The following is a 21,454-nucleotide window of genomic DNA, read 5'->3' as shown; positions in this document are numbered from 1 at the left end:
AAAACTTCAGCAACACTTGAAGTAAACAGAAGAAGTTTATTAGACTGATGTGTTTGAGCTTGTTGCCTTCATCAGCGATGACCCAGTTTTGACCTCTTTAGACTTTTTCCTTTTTCCATGCACCTTGGAAGTAGGTGAAGTTGTGCCATAAACCTTACTTTGGTTGTTTTTGATTAGACTGCCACAGATGTTTCCTGGCAACCAATTTACACATTACCAAAGTATTCACTAGCTGAGATATCTCTTAAGTTTAAATGGTGCAACCCAGTTTAGTCACTCACTAGAAACTAGCTAGTAGTTAAACTTGGGAAGAAGCTTATACATCCCATTTCAGGCCCCTGCTATCACAACTCAAAATGTCTGCCATTAAAAAGTCTAATAGGACTATAGTTGATGCTTCGCCTGTTGCTGTAGTGTCAAAAGCTCTATATCATAGATTTCCCCATATCTCTCTCTCTCTCCTGCATATAAACTCTACTGTGTTTAATTGAAGCCCAACTGCTCTACATGTTCAAATACACACATTATAGCTTCGCCTCATCAGGCTGACCTGCAGTAATGTCACTCCATTGCTCCAAGGATCTCATGAGCTCCTCTAGTTGTGCTGACCGACGGCCATGGTTGATCCACAAAGCTCCACTTTGCAGCCGCAAGGCCTCTGCAGATACAAAAACACACAAACACATATGGGTGTGTCCAGCATGCACATCCTGGCTCTTCATGCAAGTTCAATGTAGGTTCAATAACAAGCACAAAGGTTTTGACAGGGCTGTTGAAGACTTTGTACCTTTCAGAAAATAATCTACTAACCTGAACTTCTGGTGTAGGGCAAGTTATCAGCACTGCAACACAGTTTGGCCTTAAGCCAAGAAGAGCTACTTACATTGAGTAGTGTATTACCTCATGATGTATTATCTCCTACATTTTCTACAGTCTCGGCTTTGTTTAGATTTTACTGTGTCACCTTGATATTTATGTACACTCCAGACCACTGTAAGCTGTTCCACAGAACTAACAATGTAAATTGAGTTGGCCATAATATAGATCGACGCGTCTTCTTCTGCCACACTTTCAATTAAGTTACTTACCACAAAGTTTCCATCAGGGACCAGGCAAAAACACAGAAAGCATTCTGACCAAAAACTGAATCCTCTTTCTGCATTTGTTTGGGAAAGTTCAGTAAAGGATAGACTCCATACAGTTTGTATAGACCACTGTCACAAAAGCACCACAATCACACAATCATTCACTGTCAGTGAAATACAACACTAATATTTGGGATATTGTGAGCTACTTTGAAAGTTCAAATATTTAAATGTTTGTGCTATCCATGCTGCATCAACACAAATAGATAGTTTGTAGAAAACATATAGTACAATAAGTAGTTACCATATAATTTTCATTTATTCTGGAGGAAATTCTGATGTGGAAGTTGAACATTTTGTGACCGCCCAGACCCTGAATGAGGACCATAACTGAACAACAACAGTGGTCTACTGTGGCGGCTCTGCAAAAACTAGCTGAAATGTTGTTAAAATAGCCATAAATACTTAATGTCCAGCTCAGTATATAAACCCATAAAAAGTTTTATACTCCTCTGGTAACAGTTTTCTTTGGACAGGAGCAGGAAATTGCAGGGATAGAGTTTAGCTACTAACCTCTTTAGGAATCAATGAACCAGAGAATGCAGTACATCATTCTCATACTCTCTTGCTCTAATCATCTTTCCTTTTCTGTCTCTGCACTTTATTTTGCTCTTTTGCTCCTCTAACTCCATCCACCTTAATTCACTTTTCCTCTATCAGGCCGTTCTCCGTCTGTCTGTCTTTCTGTAAATCACAGGGAGAGACGGCTGAGAAGAAAAGCAGCGGAGCGTTAGTGAACAGAGATCAGTCACGTCTCCTGCCCAACCTTTACACAGCTGCTTAACGTCGACAACTGGAGTACCTGTCTGGTAGGCTGTTTAACTGACTTAACAGCATACACATACACGCATTTTGTAGTGAGACTAGAGAGTTTTACATCCCATACATACAGTACACGCATATAGACAGAGTTTTGCTCTCTGCACCTCTCTACTTTTTATTGTTTTTCTCTGTTTTTGTCTTTTCATTTATGCTTTTCAGACATTTACTGATTCATCTACAAATTCTTATAAAATTGTTTCTAATTTTAGTGGAAAATAAAACTATTGCACCTGACAAAACAGAAACAACTCAACAGACTAAACTAACTCAGACTCACATTATGGGACTCTGTGTGTCTTTCTGCGCTCTGCCTTACTCACATTCACCACCCCTCATCTCTCTCTTTCTCCATCTCTCCTGGTGGGTGTTAAGCGAGTCATGTCAGGGGATTTGTGTGTGTCCTCCTTCATCGCCCCATTACTCCCCCTGGGGGGCGCCTGTGCCTCCCTCACCTCCGAGAATCTCCCCCAGCGTTGCTCTGATGTGCTCCGCTGCCTCTTGAAGAATCTCCCTGGCGACTGTCGTCACCGCGGACGAAGCCCCATCATCCCCTGCATCCTGCTGCCCGTCGTGATGGACCACTCGCAGGATGCTGGACTCCAAAGTGTGGTTCTCAGAGCTAGGAGGGTGAGAAGACAGGGGGGTGAAGGAGATATGGATGGCTGCAGGGGATGGAGCGATGATTGTGAGGCATTTGCATAAATACAACTCCCCTTTGGGTCATGAAGGATGAACACATGCAGGCCTGAAATACACACGAAAACTCTCACTCTCATTTTTTGCATCAACAAATACAGTCTTCTCAGCCAGAACCCACTGTGTCTGAATATGTTTGTGATCTGCATGTATGTGTGCTTCAGCATCGCCTGTACACACATTAATCAGTGTTGGTCCAGTGAAACATAAAACATCCTAAACTCTCTGAACCCGCTTTCAGGTAAAATTTTAATAACTTCCCTGGTGGCTCATCCGTAAAGCAGTAAAAGATTAACTGGAGTTATCAACAGACTGACCTGGTGTGTGCGCGTTGACATGATTTGCATATGTGAGTGTGTTTACCTATCCAGAAGTCCATCTCTCAGCAGTGTGAGTGAGAGTTTTCTGGTGTGATGAAGCTTCACCAGGTCTACATCCTCCCTCCACAGCAGCGAGCTCTCACAGATTTTCACCCTCTGCAGATACCTCACCGTATCCTCAGGCAACACGGCGTTACATCTCCGGCCGCACAACAGTGGCAGATACACTCCGCCTGGCACTTCCTTCTGGAGCACACAGACACACCAAGTACATGAAACCAGGTGCACTTTGGGGATTACAAAATAAAAAATTTAAATAAAATAATAACAATAAATAATGTTGTGATTATCATATCTTTGTATTATGATACCATAGTGAAAATATCTCTATGTAGATAAGAAATAACGACGACGTGAAGCATCTCAGTGGAATAAATGAATCTATGCATTTTCATAGTGAACCATGTTTGACCTTCTTTTGTCCATTTTGTTTAATACAACAAGGATACAGGGAAATTTTCCATCCGACTGCCACTCCCGTGTTTAGCACATGATATATTTTGCCAAAATAGTATTTTAGTTTACAATTAATTCTAGCTGCTTTTTTTCTGAATTTCCATAAAACTAGTTGCTCACTGGACAAACAACCAGACAAAGCCATAACAATGTGGTTGTTTTAAAGGTTTTTGAAAAAGTGCAGATTTGTGCAGTGTCTACCTAAACATTAACACGAATCAAACAACAGTGTGAGAGTACATATTTGATAGGCTAATTTCATAGGAATAAGTGTTTACTCAAACCAAACATGGTAAATGTGGTGTCAATGGACCCCCTTTTCCCACAATGCAACACACAAAGGAAATAGAGGAGGTGCTCGCAAATGAAAATAAATTGTGGTAATAGTAAAAAGGCTCCAGAAAAATGTGGGAAAAAAATAATTAACCATTATATTTTAAGAAAAATATTTTGAGGGGACATAGTACAAGTTTCTAAAGTAAGGGCTGACAACATACATTCACTTCATAAGAGTTGGCTCTACTTCCAGGTGCTGCCAAGCACTCATTGGACCTGTGAACTATATACAGTGGATAAAACTGACAGTACTACACATCACCTTTTAACTCTTAAATACTTCAACTTAAACGTTTGATTTTCACATGTTTTTAAGCAGAAAACACAAGCACAACAAACAGAATTCATGTTACCTGGCTGAGGTGTAGGGCTAAGCACAGTGTTGCGGCCACAGTGTCAACATCTGGCTCTGGTCCACCTAAAACAGCATGGATGTGATCTTCAGATGCATCTGCCTGGAAACACACACACACACACACACACACACACACACACACACACACACACACACACACACACACACACAAGCTTAAGTGTGTCTCTGGCTTTGTGGCCTTCTCATTTTTAAATGTTCTTGACAAGACATGATTCAGTGATACTTAATCTCTTTGTTTTCCAACATCCAACAAGGGAAGCGGGTGACAGAACTGTACACTATTGTTTGATCTGATATAACTGTATCAGTTGAACATCGTGGAGACAGCAGGACTGTGTTAGATGACTGCAACATTGTGAAATCAACCCTATGCATTAATAATGAGATCATGGTGCTGCTCATGCTTGAAAAAGAAGAGTATATTATTTGTACAATCAGTTGTAACAGTGAAGCAACGGTCTAGATTAGCAAGAGAACCTTTTTAACTGTTAGCTTAGAGTAACATGTTTTATTAGCGAAATGATGAGTTCCATTAAATTTACTAAACAATGCAGATAAACACTCCCCATTTATGTTAAGTGGACATTAATGACAGCTCCATTATTGAAATTAAACATTCATCTCTGAGTGAAAAAAGGCAGAAAATTAAGTTTCCTCCCTCATTTGTTAACTGGGACTTTTGGTATTGGATTTTAATGTGGCAGACATTTTATGAAAACCATTCCCTACTTTCACAGCCTGATTCCAGCATGGGTGTTTAAATACAGGTATACAGGCCTGTGGACAGTCAGCATTTGCCTTTTTATGAATGTGGAAAAGAAAATATAATAAAACGTTCCATAAATAGAAATTAGCAAAGGCTTCATCTTTAATGAGTCCTCATAAATTACCCTTACTGAAAGTTAAAAGGAAACAGTGCAATAATTTATGGTAATCTGGAACAAAATCACCACAACAACCATCCTCAGCCTGCTCTGTGTGTGTTCTGTGCCTATTTGTCTTATCTAAAACAGATAAGCTGACTCACCACTACTACAAGCCTGCCCTGCAGCCTGCAACATTAATCAAGAAGCAAAATGTGGATACAATGAATATCATGTCTATCTGTAGCTCATCTTAATGGGATTGTAGGATGCTCTGATGGGAGAGGATGGAGCAGTGGAAGGGAAGAAGCAAATAAGTTTACAAAGACAAAGACCGGCTTTGAATATTCATGTTTCCCAGCTAGATTCTTGCAGGTAGCCCAGACTGGCAAATTTATGGTCATAAGCTCAGCTGTATATCCCCTTCCAAACTTAGCTAACACAGGATACACTGGCTTTGATTAAGGTCCTCCCACCACAGGGAAATTTAGTCACTCCTTTTTGTTAATGAAAGCACAGCATTATGTTGAGAAAAATAAAAAGTTGCATTAAAGAGGTGCCAACATCTGATATGTAGATAATAGTCAGCTCCTGCAGAGCAGCAGGACTTTGTTCAAACAATCGTGCTGGAATATGAAACCTGAAAATCAAACAATTAGCAAACATGTATGTTATGGAACTGATAATGAATAAATGCCAAGAGGCCGAGCTTTTAAAACTACGATAACTTTCCTGAATGTTTAGCAGCAGTGTGAATGTGTAGTCAGTGGGTTAAGACATTCAATACATGATCTTTTGAGCACCACAGACTGTACGGCTTTTTTCTCTTTTATTTAATTGGGTAATCCAGCTTTCTAAACTCGGCTAATGCTCTGCAAATTTGTTAGCATGTGAAATATCTATCAGAGTCTATTCATTTAAGGGAGAGCTTAATGTCAAGATGTTAGATTAATAATCAGTGTATAAGGAATAGAACTGAGTCTTGTTTCTGTGCATCGGGCCAGGTGAAAGAAGTGAGAGAACAAATTAAAGAAAGGGGGTGGAGGGGTGTTGGTTCCAGAGGATGATGATTAAACTGAGGATGAGAAAGTAAAAAGAGTAGTGAGATTGGAGGGAAGAAGGGCAAGGAGTTAGAAGACGCTTATGAAAAGGGGGCTGAAATACAGGGCATATGGAGAGCAGATTTATAAGTCAGACACGTAGAAAAGGCGGGAACAAGAAAGGAGGCTAGACAGGTGAAAAAATGTGATAGGAAGGACACAGAAAGAGAAGGGGGAAGATATTAGATAAGAAGGAGTGAAGATGTGAGGCAAGGAAGTGGGAGGGGAGGGAGAGAGCATGAGGGGAAAGGAGGAACAGAAAGAGGAGAAGGTGTGTGAGAGGGAGAAGGAGGTGGTGGTGGTGGTGGTGGTGGTGGGGGGGGGTTCCTTCATAGGAGGGAGAGAGGGAGAATAAATCAATACTAGATGGCCAGAGAAAAGGAAGCGATGCATTAGCAGGAGAAAAGGCCACTCAGTGTCTGTTCTCCTGCAGAGAGAGAACACTGGTTTCTCTCTCTCTCTGTGTGTGTGTGTGTGTGTGTGTGTGTGTGTGTGTGTGTGTGTGTGTGTGTGTGTGTGTGTGTGAGTCTGAGTCTGAGTCTGTGTGTGTGAGTGAGTCTGTGTGTGTGTGTGTGTGAATATATTGGCCATCTGATACCCTTCAATCTGAGTGCTCTCCCTCTGAGCTCCATCTCCCTGTCTCACCACATCCGATTCTTTTCTTTTCCTTTCCTTTCCTTTCCTCTCCTCTCCTCTCCGGCAGGCCATATGTGGAATATATCATGAATCTCCTTACGATGACAAGCTACCTGGATTTATATTTTCAGCGAAATATTGCTTTGAGCTTTGAGATGAGGATATTTACAAGCTAACAGTAATTACTCCTTGTATAAAACCTCTGGGCAGTTAGGCACAACCTTTAGCTATTCTGAAACAGTAAATGTTAACATTTGTGGTATTTACAACTATTGGAGCCACCTCAGCCTATCCAAGTATATTAGATGGAAGTCAAAAAAACACCTGGAACAACGCACCACAGTCCATCATAGTCCATCAGATAGACATAATCATATCTCTGGGAGTCTGTTTCTACCTCAACTGCATGCCTCTACATGGATTGTGGGAAAAAGTGAAGCACAGAGGAATCCTCCCTAACTACAGGAAGAAGATAAAAACTCCACACAGAAAGGAGCTGGGCTGAGAATCTGAAGCAAGACATTGCCATTGAGCCATAAAACCACTATTTGCACCTCGCTGTAAAAATTATGCTAGAAAAAGGGAGAATTTACAGTGAAATATTTTTAATGAAACAAACTCAATGCTCATTGGACAACAGGTCTGTAAACCTTATAAAAGAAATCTTTGACTTATGAAAGATGGGATAGGGATCCCGTTAAAGAGCATGCTGATCCAAACAAGTTGCCTTTTTAAAACTTGTTTTTGGTTTAGTCATGCCAATAAATGCTTTTAAGTTATTGCACTTTTCAAGCCAACTTTACTTTTAAGATTAGGACAGCCCAGAAAACCTTGAAAGAGAGGCCAGTCAGGACCCCTTTTTTCATCAGGCAGTTTGTTTAATGTCTCAACTATTATCTGATGTTGTAAACATTTAAGGGATGAAAAGTAATGAATGTTAACACTCCCTAGGCACACATAAAGTTTGAAAATGGCCTAAGGTTTTGTAATGATTAAATTAGCACAAAGCGAAAGCCAAAATCAAAGTAGTCCTAGTCCTGTGTGTGTGTGTGTGTGTGTGTGTGCACGTGTATTAGTGTATTAGTGTGTAGACTCAGAAGGACAGATGCAGGAAGTCCACTCAGCACATTGGTTCAGCTCTATGCCAAATGATGTATGAGTGAAGGATCGGGAGCTGTGGAGCTATACAGAGAGATACTGAGTGAGAAAGAAAGACAGGTTCAGTTAGCAATAAGAGCCAGACCAATTAGAAGTATGGGTGTTCTGGACAGTGGCCATCCAGAGAGAGAGAGAGTAAATGAGAGTGAAGAGAGTGGCCAGCAAAAGAGCAAGTCATCAAAGTTTACAGAGCTGGGAGAGAGAGATAAAGTGTCCGTGTGCATGTGTGTGTGCGTGAGAGGGAAATGGTTGATAATCATGACATGTGTTACACTTTATCTGCAACCTCCATGACACTCATCAGTTGCCCTCCTTATCACTCAATTACCCTGCCGTGCTCTGATCTGCAGATTTGCTTCTTTGATCTTTCTTCTCCTCAGCTTTCCCTGTGTTTATGTGAAGAGCAGCCCAGATAAAAGCTCTTGTCCTCTTTAAAATTTCATTCCAGACAGGCTTGTTTGTATTGTCCCGACAAGACACCTGTTTGCATGAATAAACTGATTATTCTGAATGCTGTAGTATGGCTGAAAACATAATGAATCAAGAGAATAAAGCAAATGCAAGCATGTATCCTGGGTAATAGCATATTGGTGTCTATATCGGCACATTTTCTCACATCCATTTTTAATAAAAAATGTTTTAAGTGTGTGTTCATGTTCTTTGTATTGATGTATTTTAGCATTTACAACAATAAAGGCATGTATTATCATTATTTACAACTAAATCAACTTTCGTACATACTTTGTGTTATATTGTTCAGATAATGTATATACTGTCACCTACCTTGTGACTAACATTATAAACTGACTGGGACATAAACAGTTTTTATCTGCTGATGAAGATCATGTGATAGGATCAAAAGCCACAGAATATCTACTAAATGGATCCTAAAGTAGGTCTGTTTTTCGAGTGCACCTGTTATCTTTGAAAAAACTGTCAATATTGCCTGTAGAGAGCGGAAATATAAAACATCAGTGAATCATATTGCAACTGTTTGTTTGGATGTACAGTATACTACGCGTTCATGTGTGTGGATGTGCATATTTGTTGTGTCTGATTATGACATTGTGATGTGACGTGTTGTGATTATGTAGTAATGTGTTCCCACCCCTTTGTAATGCATGAAAAACATGACCAGGTTAACTCAATGAGAAAATCTGCAGATTCATTACTATTAACCCGCTCTTCAGTGGCTGCCACGAAGAGACAGAGGTGTTTCTAATCAATTTCTGGCACTGACAGAGAAATTAAAAAAGCACAAGGTACAGCCAAGATATAAATGCAAAGATACATAAAATGCAGCTGTGCCAATATCAACTGGGAACTGACTCATCACAAATATTCTTTGGAGGGGGGTTGAGAATATCTGTGTTTACAGCTCAAAACCTTTGAAAGACACTATGGCCTCGCTCTACAAGTGATAATACAACCATGCCATTTAAACAAGCACATGCAGAAAGAGCAGATTTAGGGGCCCCCCAATGGCCTCAAGGTATGTGCATGATCCATGAAAGGCTCCCTACTGTGAACATCTGTGCAACTGTTGCATTACTGGCAGGCTAAATGTATACAAGCCAAGACTGTATGTAAAAAGAATGCGGTATAACCACATTATCTATAACAATATGCAAGCGTGTGTGCCCCAAAGACACAAAATACTGCTGCACAGTAGCTGCAGAGTCATTTCGTCTATACAAATTACGTTGTTTATTATTTGCCTGAGGCTTTTTTTATATATATGTGTGTACAGATACTCAGCCCTGGATCAAATGAAAATTATGAGTCAGTATCTGCAGAGCAGCCAGATAACAGGGAAGGACAGCCTCTGGCTAAACTTGTTGATGTCACGCCTCTCCCTCATTAGAAACCAGCTCCTCATTCAAATTCACACACTGATGTTCCTGGAAACACAACGAGCTTATTATACGGGGCCAAACACGCCTTCCCGTCCCCTGTACTGTCATATTGTCGAGCTACAGGTGCTTGGGGAACCGAAGGGACGTGAGAGGCTTTTGTCGGGCGCTTTTTCAGCAACAGGAACGCAGCCTGTAGCAGAGCAGTAGCAGCCTTCCCGTCATGGTCTCATTCATTATACCCACAACCTGGTGTTAACGCCGCTGAAGGCTCTTAACTCACCCCGAGTCTGCTCTGGACCCTCCGCAAATACTCTTCCATGTCGGCCTGCGTCGCTACGGTGCCGCTGCAGATCTCTCCATAGACCAAGTTTCTGCAATAACGCTGCTGATATGTGTGTGTGTTTTTTTCTCTCCGCTCCCGAGTCCCCCCGCTGCGCTCGCACTGCAGCACTCTCTGCTGCTGTGTGTGTGCCGTCGGACCTCCCCTTCTCCACGGGGTGAACCCACGACACCGAGCAGTGGGTGTGACGGCAGGAAGAGGAGATCCGACGGAAGCGCGCTCGGTGATTCAACCGCGCTCCCTGCGGTATGGAGCCCCCTCCCGTGTACGGCTATACACACAAACGTATATACACACACACCTATCCTATCCCGTACATAGCCTCGACGTCCACCAATGGAAAAAAAAACGTAGAGAGTGTGGTGAATGATAAACAGTAGCGGCTCCAGCACCACGGACAGCACCCTTTCATTGCCAGTGGCTGATTTCAGCACCTTCACACTTGAGGTGGGCCGAACATGTGTTTTATTTTTTTTTCCTCTTTTGCCGCAATATGATCAAAATCACAGCCAGAATCAAAGCGCACTGCAATGCCCTTCTGGTGTGTGACTGTGTGACAGGAAGCACTTCAATTAATCTGAAAGATGACCGTGTGAGAGAAAACAGAGAACAGACAGAAGCTCTGGCTCGCTCTCTCTCTCTCTCACTCACTAAAACACACACACACACACACACACACACACACACACACACACACACACACACACACACACACACACACACGCCCTGAAACTTTAATATTTAAAATGGACAAGGCATTTATCATTTGGCACGTCTTATCTTTGTAGCCATTAGGAGGCCCTGGGGCAAAAAAAATATTGTTGGGCCCCTAGTGACCCCCAAATAATTCCTCTCTGTGCAGTCTGTGGATTGTATACACAAGCCAGTATTGCTATCTTGGAGTAGTGCGATCTGGCCCCGAGGTCGCCATGCAGTCAGTTTGTGATAATCAGACACAGCTTCATTTAGCTGCTCCGTGCAAGCAAACTTAAAACTAAAATAATTAAATTTGATTTTGACACACTCTTTTTTTAGTGGTTAATTATACTTTGGACCTTCAACATAGTGGTGCCAATATAGTAATAAATGTGGGATAGTAATCACAAGATCAGCATAGTTGGTGGTTATTTTCTTATAAGTGGTCATAAAAGGACAAAATGCAAACTTGAAACACTGGCACACACATCATCAGTAGACCTAATGCCCATGAACATGCACAGTTGTATTTATGTGTATACATGCTTTTTCACTGTTACTGTCCATATAGCTTTTAGCTTTTAGTTGATTCCACATTTGTGGGAATTCAGTGTAGCTTTACTCTTTTTACTGCAGGAGGCAATATAAGCATCTCTAGAGATGCCGTGGTTTCCCATTTGTGGTAAAGGCAGAGATACTATGGTCTTAATGGAAGCTGTGTTAGTGCACTGTCACTGCGGGGAGCCAAAAGGCCATTGTAGACTCAGACCAGACCAGAGTCAAGCCAGATAAAATCAATATGACTCCCAGTCACAATCTTCAAAATAAAACCCTCATTGGTGGGTTTTAAGAGAATTAGAATAAAGTGGCAGTATTTTTTTCTAAGGAATCATTACATGTGTTTTTTCTGAAACATGTCTCCACATACTGCAGGAAAGTGGGTGCACCAAAACACTTTTGGTGGTGTTAAATTAAAATTAGGCAGAGCTATATTTGGATATAGCAAAGAAAGCAAAAGAGATGATGCTGAGAGGTGACTACAACCCTTTTTTTCCTGTGTGAATCCTGGGTGTTGACATAAAGTAGATGATAATATGTGATATTTCTTTATCTGCTGTGGGCCAGTTACTGATGACAATAAAGAAAGTACTAAACAACTAGGGTTTAAGGTTTCATTTGAGTTCTGACCTGAGCTTTTGTATGGATTCTCATCTTGATGAATGATCACTGTGAACAGAACAGCAACTGACAGCCTGTGATGACATCAGATGAGAGGGAATAGACCTCAGTATGGTCACTGTGTAGTTGTAGCATGATCAGCGCTAGTATGATCAAATGGATATTCAGTTAAAAATACTAATGCACCTCATCTCTTCTTTCATAGACCGTCAGCCTGACGGTCTATGAGGTCTATAGGTGGAAGAAACCTCACAGCCATGTAGACTTAAACAGAATTTAGGAAAACTATGAGGGGGTCTCTGACTCATTGCTCTTGTGGCCGACCAAAGATAAGAGGCCTCAGTATGAATATCATCAAAAGAAGAGGCATGTGAGAGAAGGTCAGTTTAGTAGGCGGGTGGTGAGAGCTCTTAGAGCATCTGTGAGCATGTTAGGAGTATAGTCTACAACCCAAATTCAAATACATCAGGGCTGCATTCAGTGAGAACACAGGCAATGTGAAAAATATAAAACATAAGTTCGAGGGCCACTTAGAAAAGAAAGGGGAAACTTCAACACCCTCCTTGATGTCCCACTAAATTAAGTCACGTAAAAGAGGAAGGATGTGATACTTGATGTGTGGTGTAAGGGTCTAACACTGCAAATTGCTCTTAATTTTTCCAACACTTACATGTGACCTTTTGTGGCCCCCACTGCTCTGCTCCCAATTCTACATTTCTCTGCTGTATATAGATCATAATGGCTTGGATGGTTGGAGCCAGTCTAGTTATGTATTTTGCTAGTGCAACTGCAGATGTTGGACCTGTCCAGTTCACAGTTAGGAAGTGTTGCTAACCTTGTACAGTCAAAATTAAGATTTGAAAAAGTTTAAATTGTTCTAGTCACACTCAGGTAGTGTGTATTAAACCCTTTTCCTCAGTATGAAACTAATTAAGCAGAAAATAAAAACTATCAAATCCTCTCTGGTTTGACAAAATTAAAAGGGGCACTTTACAGTACAGTGCAATACAACAGCACCACAAATTACTCTTCAAATCTGTTGTATTAACTCCTCTTTAGCACGATTAAAACTGAAGCTAAGAAAAAGCATTAGTTATAATTTAGATTCCATTGTTCCATTGTTATTTTGTCCACCCCTGTAACATTTACATTTACAATATGTCATGGCCAGACATAATTCAAAATGATGTTGTAAATTCAAGCTTTAGATAAACACTAGTGTGCTATATGAAATTATTTATTATGTTTGGTGTGGGGGGGGGGGGGGGGGGGGTGCACGACTGAAAGCTCTCCATGCAGTCTGTTAAGTTTGCCTCTGTGATGACTGATACAACATTGTTATACCTGAGTCGTCTGAGGTAACTCTTGAAGGCAACAGGCAGACACACTGCAGCTTTGATCCATTAACGCCCCTGCTTGCCTCGCTCTTTTATGGGCAAAACGCAAAAATCTGTCGTATTTTGCCTCTAAATAATTTCCCATTACACAAGTGAGGTTTACAGCGTCTGCACCACAGTCCTAAACTGGTTTAATTTTCCATTGAAAACAATAGGCCTCGCTAATTGATTTTAATGGCTCTCTCCGCGACGATGAGCCCCTTATGACTTGGGGAGAGGTCTTTAAGATTATTATTATTAGTATAATTGCCATTACCCCCACACTTTCCCTTTGCGAATGGGAGACAGAGAAAGAATATCTTTGCCCTTAAGCTGAACAAATAATTATTATAGACAGGAAACAAACAGACTACCGTCACTCACACGCGTGCCTACATGCGCTCGCGCTCGCGCACACACACAAACACAGACACAAACACAAACACAGACACAAACACAGACACACACAGACACAGACAGACACACACACACACACACACACACACACACACACGCACACGCTCCACCTTAGAGTAGACCCCCTTCTGGCGACCCTCATTCCCTCCGCCGCCCTCTTCGTGCAGCGTGCCGCTTGTAATTTATGCAAAATTAATTGATACATCTTTTATAATTGATGTGCTGTAAACTTAATGAGTAATTTATGTAATTAGTCAATTAAGGATAATTCCAGCATATGTTCCGTATGCCCAGAAGGTGTGCTTTACAACTAGTTATTTGTCCAGGAGTTGGGTGCAGGCGAAGACTGCCGTAGACTACCTAATTAATTTTGTTATGCAGATCAGCTTCGGTGTCTATTTAACGGTCCCCTTTGTGAAAACAGATTTAATATTGATCTTTCCCGGGCGTTTAAAGAGGATGCTTTTACCCGCGTTGGCCTCTGTGGGCCTCAGAGTTTCAAAACTCATTTTTCAGGCTCCAGGAAAACAATTATGCAAAAAAAAAAAAAAAAACAAGCACAACAACGACTACCTTTATTTAGCGGCGAAGATATGAATGTTCACACTTTGTCAAGCGAAGTGCCGCTAAAACAACGATTTTCCTCGCAGTTGCATGATGTCTTTAAAATATGCTCTCCGTCGACACAGTTGACCTTTTGAGTGGGTTTGAAGGACTGAGACGAAACGGGAGAGATTCACCGGCTAATTAATTGACACAGTTTTGAATATTCATACCTAATACTGTGAGCTTGCCCTTAATTACATTGTTGGACTTCTCTCCTAGGAGGCTAAATCACGGAAGACTTAATTATTGTAATGTATTCGGGGGCCCACCGGGGCACCGGGGAAGACAGGAGCCGTCAAGGACCCAGTCATGACACCTGGCCAGAGAAGAAAATATACGGGAAGGGGAGCAGCTTTTGTTGTTCTCCGCTGAACAGAATTCAGAGCAGGGGATGAAGTTTGTTTACATCCTTGTAGGATTCACCGGAGAGTGTTTGAACAGACAGACAGCCGCCGGACTCCCCTCTCAGCAATTAATCAACAACAGCGCCTCTCTCTCACATACACGTGTACTTGTGTGTGTGTGTGTGTGTGTGTGTGTGTGTGTGTGTGTGTGTGTGTGTGTGTGTGTGTGTGCGCGCGCACGTGTGTGCAATTGAGAGCAGAGGAGTAAGCGCACTGATGATTGTGCGCAAAGGAAGACATGATTTATCTTTTGCAAAGTCTGAAAGTGCAGTCGAGCAGATTTAACAAAGGGGTTGTATTTATATATTCCATTCTTTACTATTTATTTCCCTCGTGGCACTTCATATCCACATTCTCTGTCATGCTTATTTCAATCATCTGCACAAGGCACCAGAATATCCAGATTTTCAAAAGAGGTGATACGTTTTCAGAATTTTTTATCATATCCAAAGCATCGGAGCCCTTCAACACCTGTGGTAGACTATACTATCCCATTCAAACTTTTTTTTGACATGAGAGGTCAAAGGTCAGGGTCAGCCACAGTTAAGCAGTTATGGAGTCATTGGGGATTTATCAAATCGCTGAAATACATTTAAAAGCATCGTCTCTTTAAGTTTGGTGACTAAAATCAATCACAATCAGTCGTGTCCCTGTGTGGGCTCCTTTACGCGGGACTTCTTCATTGGAAAGACGAGATTAGAAGCAAACGCGTATGCTGATGGCACCACCCACCCCTCATTTTTATTCATTTTTTTACCCCCATCTCTCTCGCTCTCTCTCTCTCCCCCCCTCTCCCTTTTTATCTCTCTTACACACACACACACACGCACGCACGCACGCACACACGCACGCACGCAGACACACACACACGCAGACACACACACACACAGCCCCCTGCTCTCCCTTGACGTGTCCCCTAAGTGTCTGGATAATAGATAATAGAGCCGGCGACCTACGGGGGTCTTACAAAAACGGCGCTCGGCGAGTGGGAGCATCGCACAAGAGGAGAGGAGCACACACCACACACAGACAGCAGAGCAAACTGGCCCCTCACATCCTTCAACCGCCGCGGAAACAGAGGGAACTCAGAAGACAACTAAACTTTTACGCACAGAGACCGACTTTTACGCACAACGCCAAGAGCCTAATTTGGCGAAGAGACAGAAAACTCTTCTTTCTTCGGACGCAGGAGCCTCTTAAGGATCTTACCTGACAGCAGCGGGCCTTAAGGCTACACTGTAATCGATATAACGCGGGTAACCCTGCACCTGTAGGAAGATCTGCCAGCGTCTAATCTAATGGCTCAGAACTTTGGAACAGATCCGTCAGATGGCGACTGATATGAAGACTGTCGAGTTAGCTCCGTAAACATTGCATTTAAATTACTTAAACTTTAAAGGCTGTTTTATTTAACAATTCAAACTTAAAGAAAATAGTAACCAGTCATGCCTCGTCCTGGGAAGAACTCTTACAGCGACCAGAAGCCCCCATACTCCTACATATCACTGACAGCGATGGCTATCCAGAACTCAGCTGAGAAGATGCTCCCTCTGAGTGACATTTATAAATTCATCATGGACCGATTTCCGTATTATCGAGAGAATACCCAGAGGTGGCAGAATTCCCTGCGACACAACCTGTCGTTCAACGACTGCTTCATCAAGATCCCTCGGCGGCCTGATCAGCCGGGGAAAGGCAGCTTCTGGGCTCTGCACCCGGACTGCGGAGACATGTTTGAGAATGGCAGCTTCCTGAGGAGACGGAAGCGCTTCAAGGTGCTGCGCGCTGAGCATATGGCCTGCAAGAGTTCCCCGATGATGCATTACTTTCACCATCATCACCACCACCACCCGGGCAGCAAGCTGAGCACAGCATCCAGCCACCACGACCACTCAGCCGGCCCGGCAAGCACCGTGGGTCGGCTGCCTCACTTTCAGGGTTACGGGGGCATTACTTGCGCACAGCCGGGCGGGTTTAAACACCCATTCGCCATCGAGAACATTATAGGACGGGACTACAAGGGTGTGATGGCCAGCGGGCTCCCCCTCACCTCTGTCATGCACCACCTGGGTTACCCAGTGCCCCCGCAGCTCAGCAGCGTGGTCAACTCCATGTGGCCGCACGTCGGGATGCTGTCAGAGTCCATGGGTGGCGTGCCCATGCCCGCGACATCCGAGTACGCGCCCTTCAGCGTGTCAGCAAAGGGCCTGTACCACAACGCCAATGGACAAACGATGCCCGCCGTTCCCCTGCCAATAAAACCCACCCCGTCTCTGGGTCCAGTGCCCGGCCTGACGGGGCTGCAGTCCGGCCCGGCACAGCTCTGCTCACCCGCCTCAGTAATGGAGAAGAGCGATCTGCTGGAGGGAAAAGGCAACCCTTTACACCCGGCCCTCCTGCTGTCCTAACCGGGTAAATTGCGGGTCATTTTTGAAAAGTAACGCAAACAAGATGAACACTATTAGGCCTACTGCAAAAAAAAAAGAAAAAAAGAAAAAGAAACAAGACAGACCAGGAGTCTGAGATATCATAGATTAAGTTACGTGCAGCTGTAGCAGAGTTGTAAAAACTAAGGTTAACTTTGTGCTGTGTAATGAATTTTTCATTAGACCCATGTTGATTGAAATCATAATTTATTTGCACAATTTGTGAGGGCATTTACCACATACTGTAATGTGGCACTGATAAATACAATCAGATAAGTAGATAGGCTAAAGCCAAAGAAAGCTTTGATTTAGGAGACAATTCCTTACGAATGCAAACCAACAACTCTGTTTATATTTTTGCTCTTATTCTATTTATTTTATTCTAATCTATGGCAGGCCTCTCCACTAAAGACATGCAGGCCTTCATGTTTTTTAATTAGGCCTGTTGCACTTTTTGGTGTGTTACTTACCAGTGCATTGAAAATGTTATGCTTGTATTATAACACTATTTATCTGAAGATATTTATAAAGAATTTAAAACCGAATCTTCTTTTTGTGTTGTAATTATTTAAATGCTCGTTTTAAATACATCTCCACACTTTTCACCATGTTTGCACACCACAATTAAAGGAAAAACTAGGACTACGATAAATTCCATTAGACTCCATTATTCTTTTATATGAAATAACCTTGAAATGAAGTTAATCTGAGGCAAAAAAGAAAAAGAAAAAACATATGCTTTCAAGTGTGTGCAATTTATTCAATTATGCTGATTTTAGCGTGTGTAATAATTACGTCCCTAAACACAGTTATTAAAGACTCAATATCACTGTCTGCAAGGAAATAATAACAGCACAGGTTACTGTACATGATTGCCACCAGTTGCTCTATGAAATGTATCAAGTTTATTTCCCTTATTTTATACTTGCACTTTTCGGAGGCAGCAGATCTCTATTTAATTAATTTAAATGACATTTTTCCTGTAACTGTATAAGGAATATAGATTAATAATGGTAAGAGTGAAACTTGTACTCAAGTAATTAAGCTATTTGTACAGAATCAAATGACATGGAAGATATTTGAGCCTTTAGGACTCTGGATTAACTCAAACAAATTTCAGGAACTCCTCTTGAACGCCTTACTTTGAATGATCAGAAGGAAATGTATATTAATCATTAAACATTTCAGCAGGAGGATGGTGTAAATGTTGTATTCAAGTTCATTATTTCAATATGCCGTGTGATTTCCCCAAATTCAAGAGAAATGTATGGAAAAAAAAATGAACTGTATAAAAACTTTGAAAAGTAAACTTTGCCTGAGACAAACTTTACTCAGAGAGATGTTTAGATTGAAATCATGCTTCCACAAATCACCATCGTGTGAACACAATTGGGCATCATGACATGGTCTGATGCACGTTGCGTCCAGGACAGGTGTGTATGGTCGTCATGAGATGGATATGAGCGGCCGACATGCACTCTAGGCTGCAGCTTCACAACTTCAAAAGCAGACAGGGAGATCGGATCAAGTTTTGCTCTTTTGTTTGCTCTGTTTAAACGTAGCTTTGAAGCTTCCCCTCTCCAGCAGCACAAAGCGCCAGGTTCAGCCCACTGAAAATGACTTATATTCAACCTCCTGTACCCTGTTTAGCATCCCAAAGGCTCCCACAGCTGACACTATTGTCACACCAGCCTCTGAACAAATAATTGAGATGCACCAGCGGAGGAGAGGCGTGGGAGTGAAGAATTAAAACCTATTTGGGCGTCATTGCTAACGAGCAGAATACATATAATAGTGATTACCCTTATCTTTTCCTTCCTCATCCAATCTCTCTTGTTTTAGTCTGTTTTATACATTCTCATTTCCCCCCCCCCAAAGGTTCTCTCGTCTTACTTTCAGTCACACACAAACACAGACACACACACTCTTACACTGCAGGGTGTCTGTAATTCCTAGTTAAAGGGAACTAAAATTTCTATGGCAAGACATAAGTGTCTGTGTGAAAAGTGTGTCTGTAGAGGTGTGTGTGTGTGTGTGTGTGTGTGTGTGTTGCTTTACTTCCCTGATCAGCAGGCCCCAATGTCTTTAATAGCCCTCACTGCATTAGTGTATAATTAAATGCCACTAATTAAGACACAATAAGAGGAGTAATAATGCAGCCATTATTACCCGCCATGATCCTCTGTCTTCACAACATCAGAGTTAGATGCCTCTGGAATCATATTATCACGAGGTCTCCTAATGTGCACATGTCTTTATGCACAGGGTAATAGGAGGTATATATGCAGTTTATTTTTATAAGGGGAGACGCTGTGCTGGTTGTGTCAAAGCATTTAAGAAATGATGTTAAGTGATTTTCAGAATCTCTGCAGCCATTTGGAAAATAGATACATAAATCTTATATCCTTTGAGAGTGCTTCTTTTTTTGGCATGTTCAGGAGCCATTACTGTGTTTGATCACGTCATATAGCGTTCTACAACTTGCAAGATTTTTTCTTAAAGTCATTGTGTGTTTTTGTGGTGTGTCAATATGAACACTTTGTTGATAAGAAACATAATCCAGGTGGCATTGTGTTTCTACCACATATTTGGATTGAATGTAAATGTGAGGAGACACACCTGTCTTTGGAACTTATACTTTAGAGATTACCTTAATGAATAATAAACGAAAAAACAATAAATAAATTTTTTCTATTTAATTTGAAGACATGTTATTTTTATTTTCACTTTCAGACAGGAATAATCAGTAACTTGGGCGCAATGTGGCAGCTTTTTTCCTCAAAGTTCTCGCAGATACATATTTGAATCAGGAAACATCAAATCACTACTAAACTACTACTAAATCCTACTATAAAACATCATGCAGTTATTGGAAAGGAAATACATTTTAAAAATTACATGTGCATAAAACTTCCAAGCCTTAAGTGCTGGATAGCGCTAAAATAATTTCTTCTTAAAGGGTTAGGGTGACATAGTTATTGACGAGCTAATACATAAAACCCGTTAATGCAACAACTAAAGCCTGGAGAATTTTTCTTACACTCTTAAAATCTACACAGCAGTTTATATTAGAATGTGCTCTAATGCAACCCAGCATTTCCCAAAGAGTCAGAAGCAAAGGGAATTTCAATTTGTTTCAAAAAGACTAATGCTTTGTTACTAAAGACTTTGCAAACATACAAGATAAAACACTAATAAATTGTACTTAAAACAATGAGGACATACGACAAGTTCAGTAACTTAGTAGTCTGTGCACCAGCCTGTAAAATTTGTTTTAGTTCAAAAGACTGTAAGTTGGTTTTGGTTTCCTAAGAAAAAATATATATACTCATTCATTAGCAGGACTATGATGATATTTCATTTGAACAACACAAATATAATATTACACCATATGAAAAACTGTTGGCACTGATAAAAGCGTACGGGACTCTAATATGAGAGGATCTCATTATTCATGGAAAACAGTTCATCATGCGAAATATGAGTTTAAAATGAATAATAGGATTCTTTTGAATGAATAAAACATTTAGGTCAGAGGTGTTTTACTGTCAGCCCTCAGAAACGAAATGTTACGGTCTTGAATAGACGATGATACATTAGTGGTAATTACCCACACTTCATAGGGGCCAGGGTGGCAAATTCTACATGCGTTTTTCTTAATGACCAGCAAGAGCAGGCCATCATAATGAGCAGCTTAATTCATTGATCTGATCTGCCGTTTGCATTAACTCAAGCACACTAGCATACATACACATTCACACACACGAACATGAACAACCTTAAATATTATTCTTTGTTCCTGAGAGTAGCCTTTTATTCACTATATTGGCAACATCAGATAACAGAAATCTATTCTAATTTATTTAAACCTTTAATTGCCACACAAGGATTCCTTCTTCTGTCACAGCTTGAAATATAATGAAAAATATAAGCTGAGCTAAAACTACATTACAGCAACTATTAATTTTGTTAAACAATTTTACAAGAGAACCGGAATCTGTCTATCAAATGAACTTCATGAAGTCGTCGTATTAAAAGTTCAAATGCATCAAATTGTTTCATAATTTGCAGATTCAGAATACAATGATTGGAGCACATTAGAAAAAAGTCTTACTGTTGGATCAGGCTTCCTCACTTTTCAAACCACAGACATGTTATATTTAAGTCCATATCCATGCCACCCCCC

At 41.3% G+C, this 21,454-nt stretch overlaps 2 protein-coding genes across 2 annotated transcripts in view; one reads left to right on the top strand and one right to left on the bottom strand.

Annotated features, from left to right (window-relative positions):
- LOC111652903 (prune homolog 2 with BCH domain) overlaps nucleotides 1–10,143 on the bottom strand; it is a 35,941-nt gene extending 25,798 nt beyond the window's left edge. The window contains exons 1-5 of the mRNA XM_023403295.2: nucleotides 10,105–10,143; nucleotides 4,189–4,290; nucleotides 3,027–3,229; nucleotides 2,420–2,586; nucleotides 551–658 (exon numbers count right to left, since the gene is read on the bottom strand). Of these exons, the coding sequence (XP_023259063.1) occupies nucleotides 551–658; nucleotides 2,420–2,586; nucleotides 3,027–3,229; nucleotides 4,189–4,290; nucleotides 10,105–10,143 (619 nt within the window). The remainder of the gene's footprint in view (nucleotides 1–550; nucleotides 659–2,419; nucleotides 2,587–3,026; nucleotides 3,230–4,188; nucleotides 4,291–10,104) is intronic.
- A 5,725-nt stretch (nucleotides 10,144–15,868) lies between these two features.
- foxb2 (forkhead box B2) lies at nucleotides 15,869–17,269 on the top strand. The gene has a single exon (XM_023403288.2). The coding sequence runs from the start codon at nucleotides 16,288–16,290 to the stop codon at nucleotides 17,248–17,250; it is 963 nt and encodes a 320-aa protein (XP_023259056.1). The 5' UTR covers nucleotides 15,869–16,287; the 3' UTR covers nucleotides 17,251–17,269.
- The last annotated feature ends 4,185 nt before the right edge of the window (nucleotides 17,270–21,454 follow it).

This window comes from Seriola lalandi, unplaced genomic scaffold, assembly GCF_002814215.2.
Source record: "Seriola lalandi dorsalis isolate HSWRI2012SDOR001 ecotype SW California unplaced genomic scaffold, Sedor1 jcf7180002054110, whole genome shotgun sequence".
NCBI classification, from domain to species: Eukaryota; Metazoa; Chordata; class Actinopteri; order Carangiformes; family Carangidae; genus Seriola; species Seriola lalandi.
The sequence above is the reverse complement of the archived record's forward strand: the minus strand, read 5'-3'. Positions and strand labels throughout refer to the sequence as shown.

Excerpts from the sequence above, each read along its gene's own strand:
- foxb2 (XM_023403288.2), top strand. The coding sequence starts at position 16,288 with ATGCCTCGTCCTGGGAAGAACTCTTACAGCGACCAGAAGCCCCCATAC.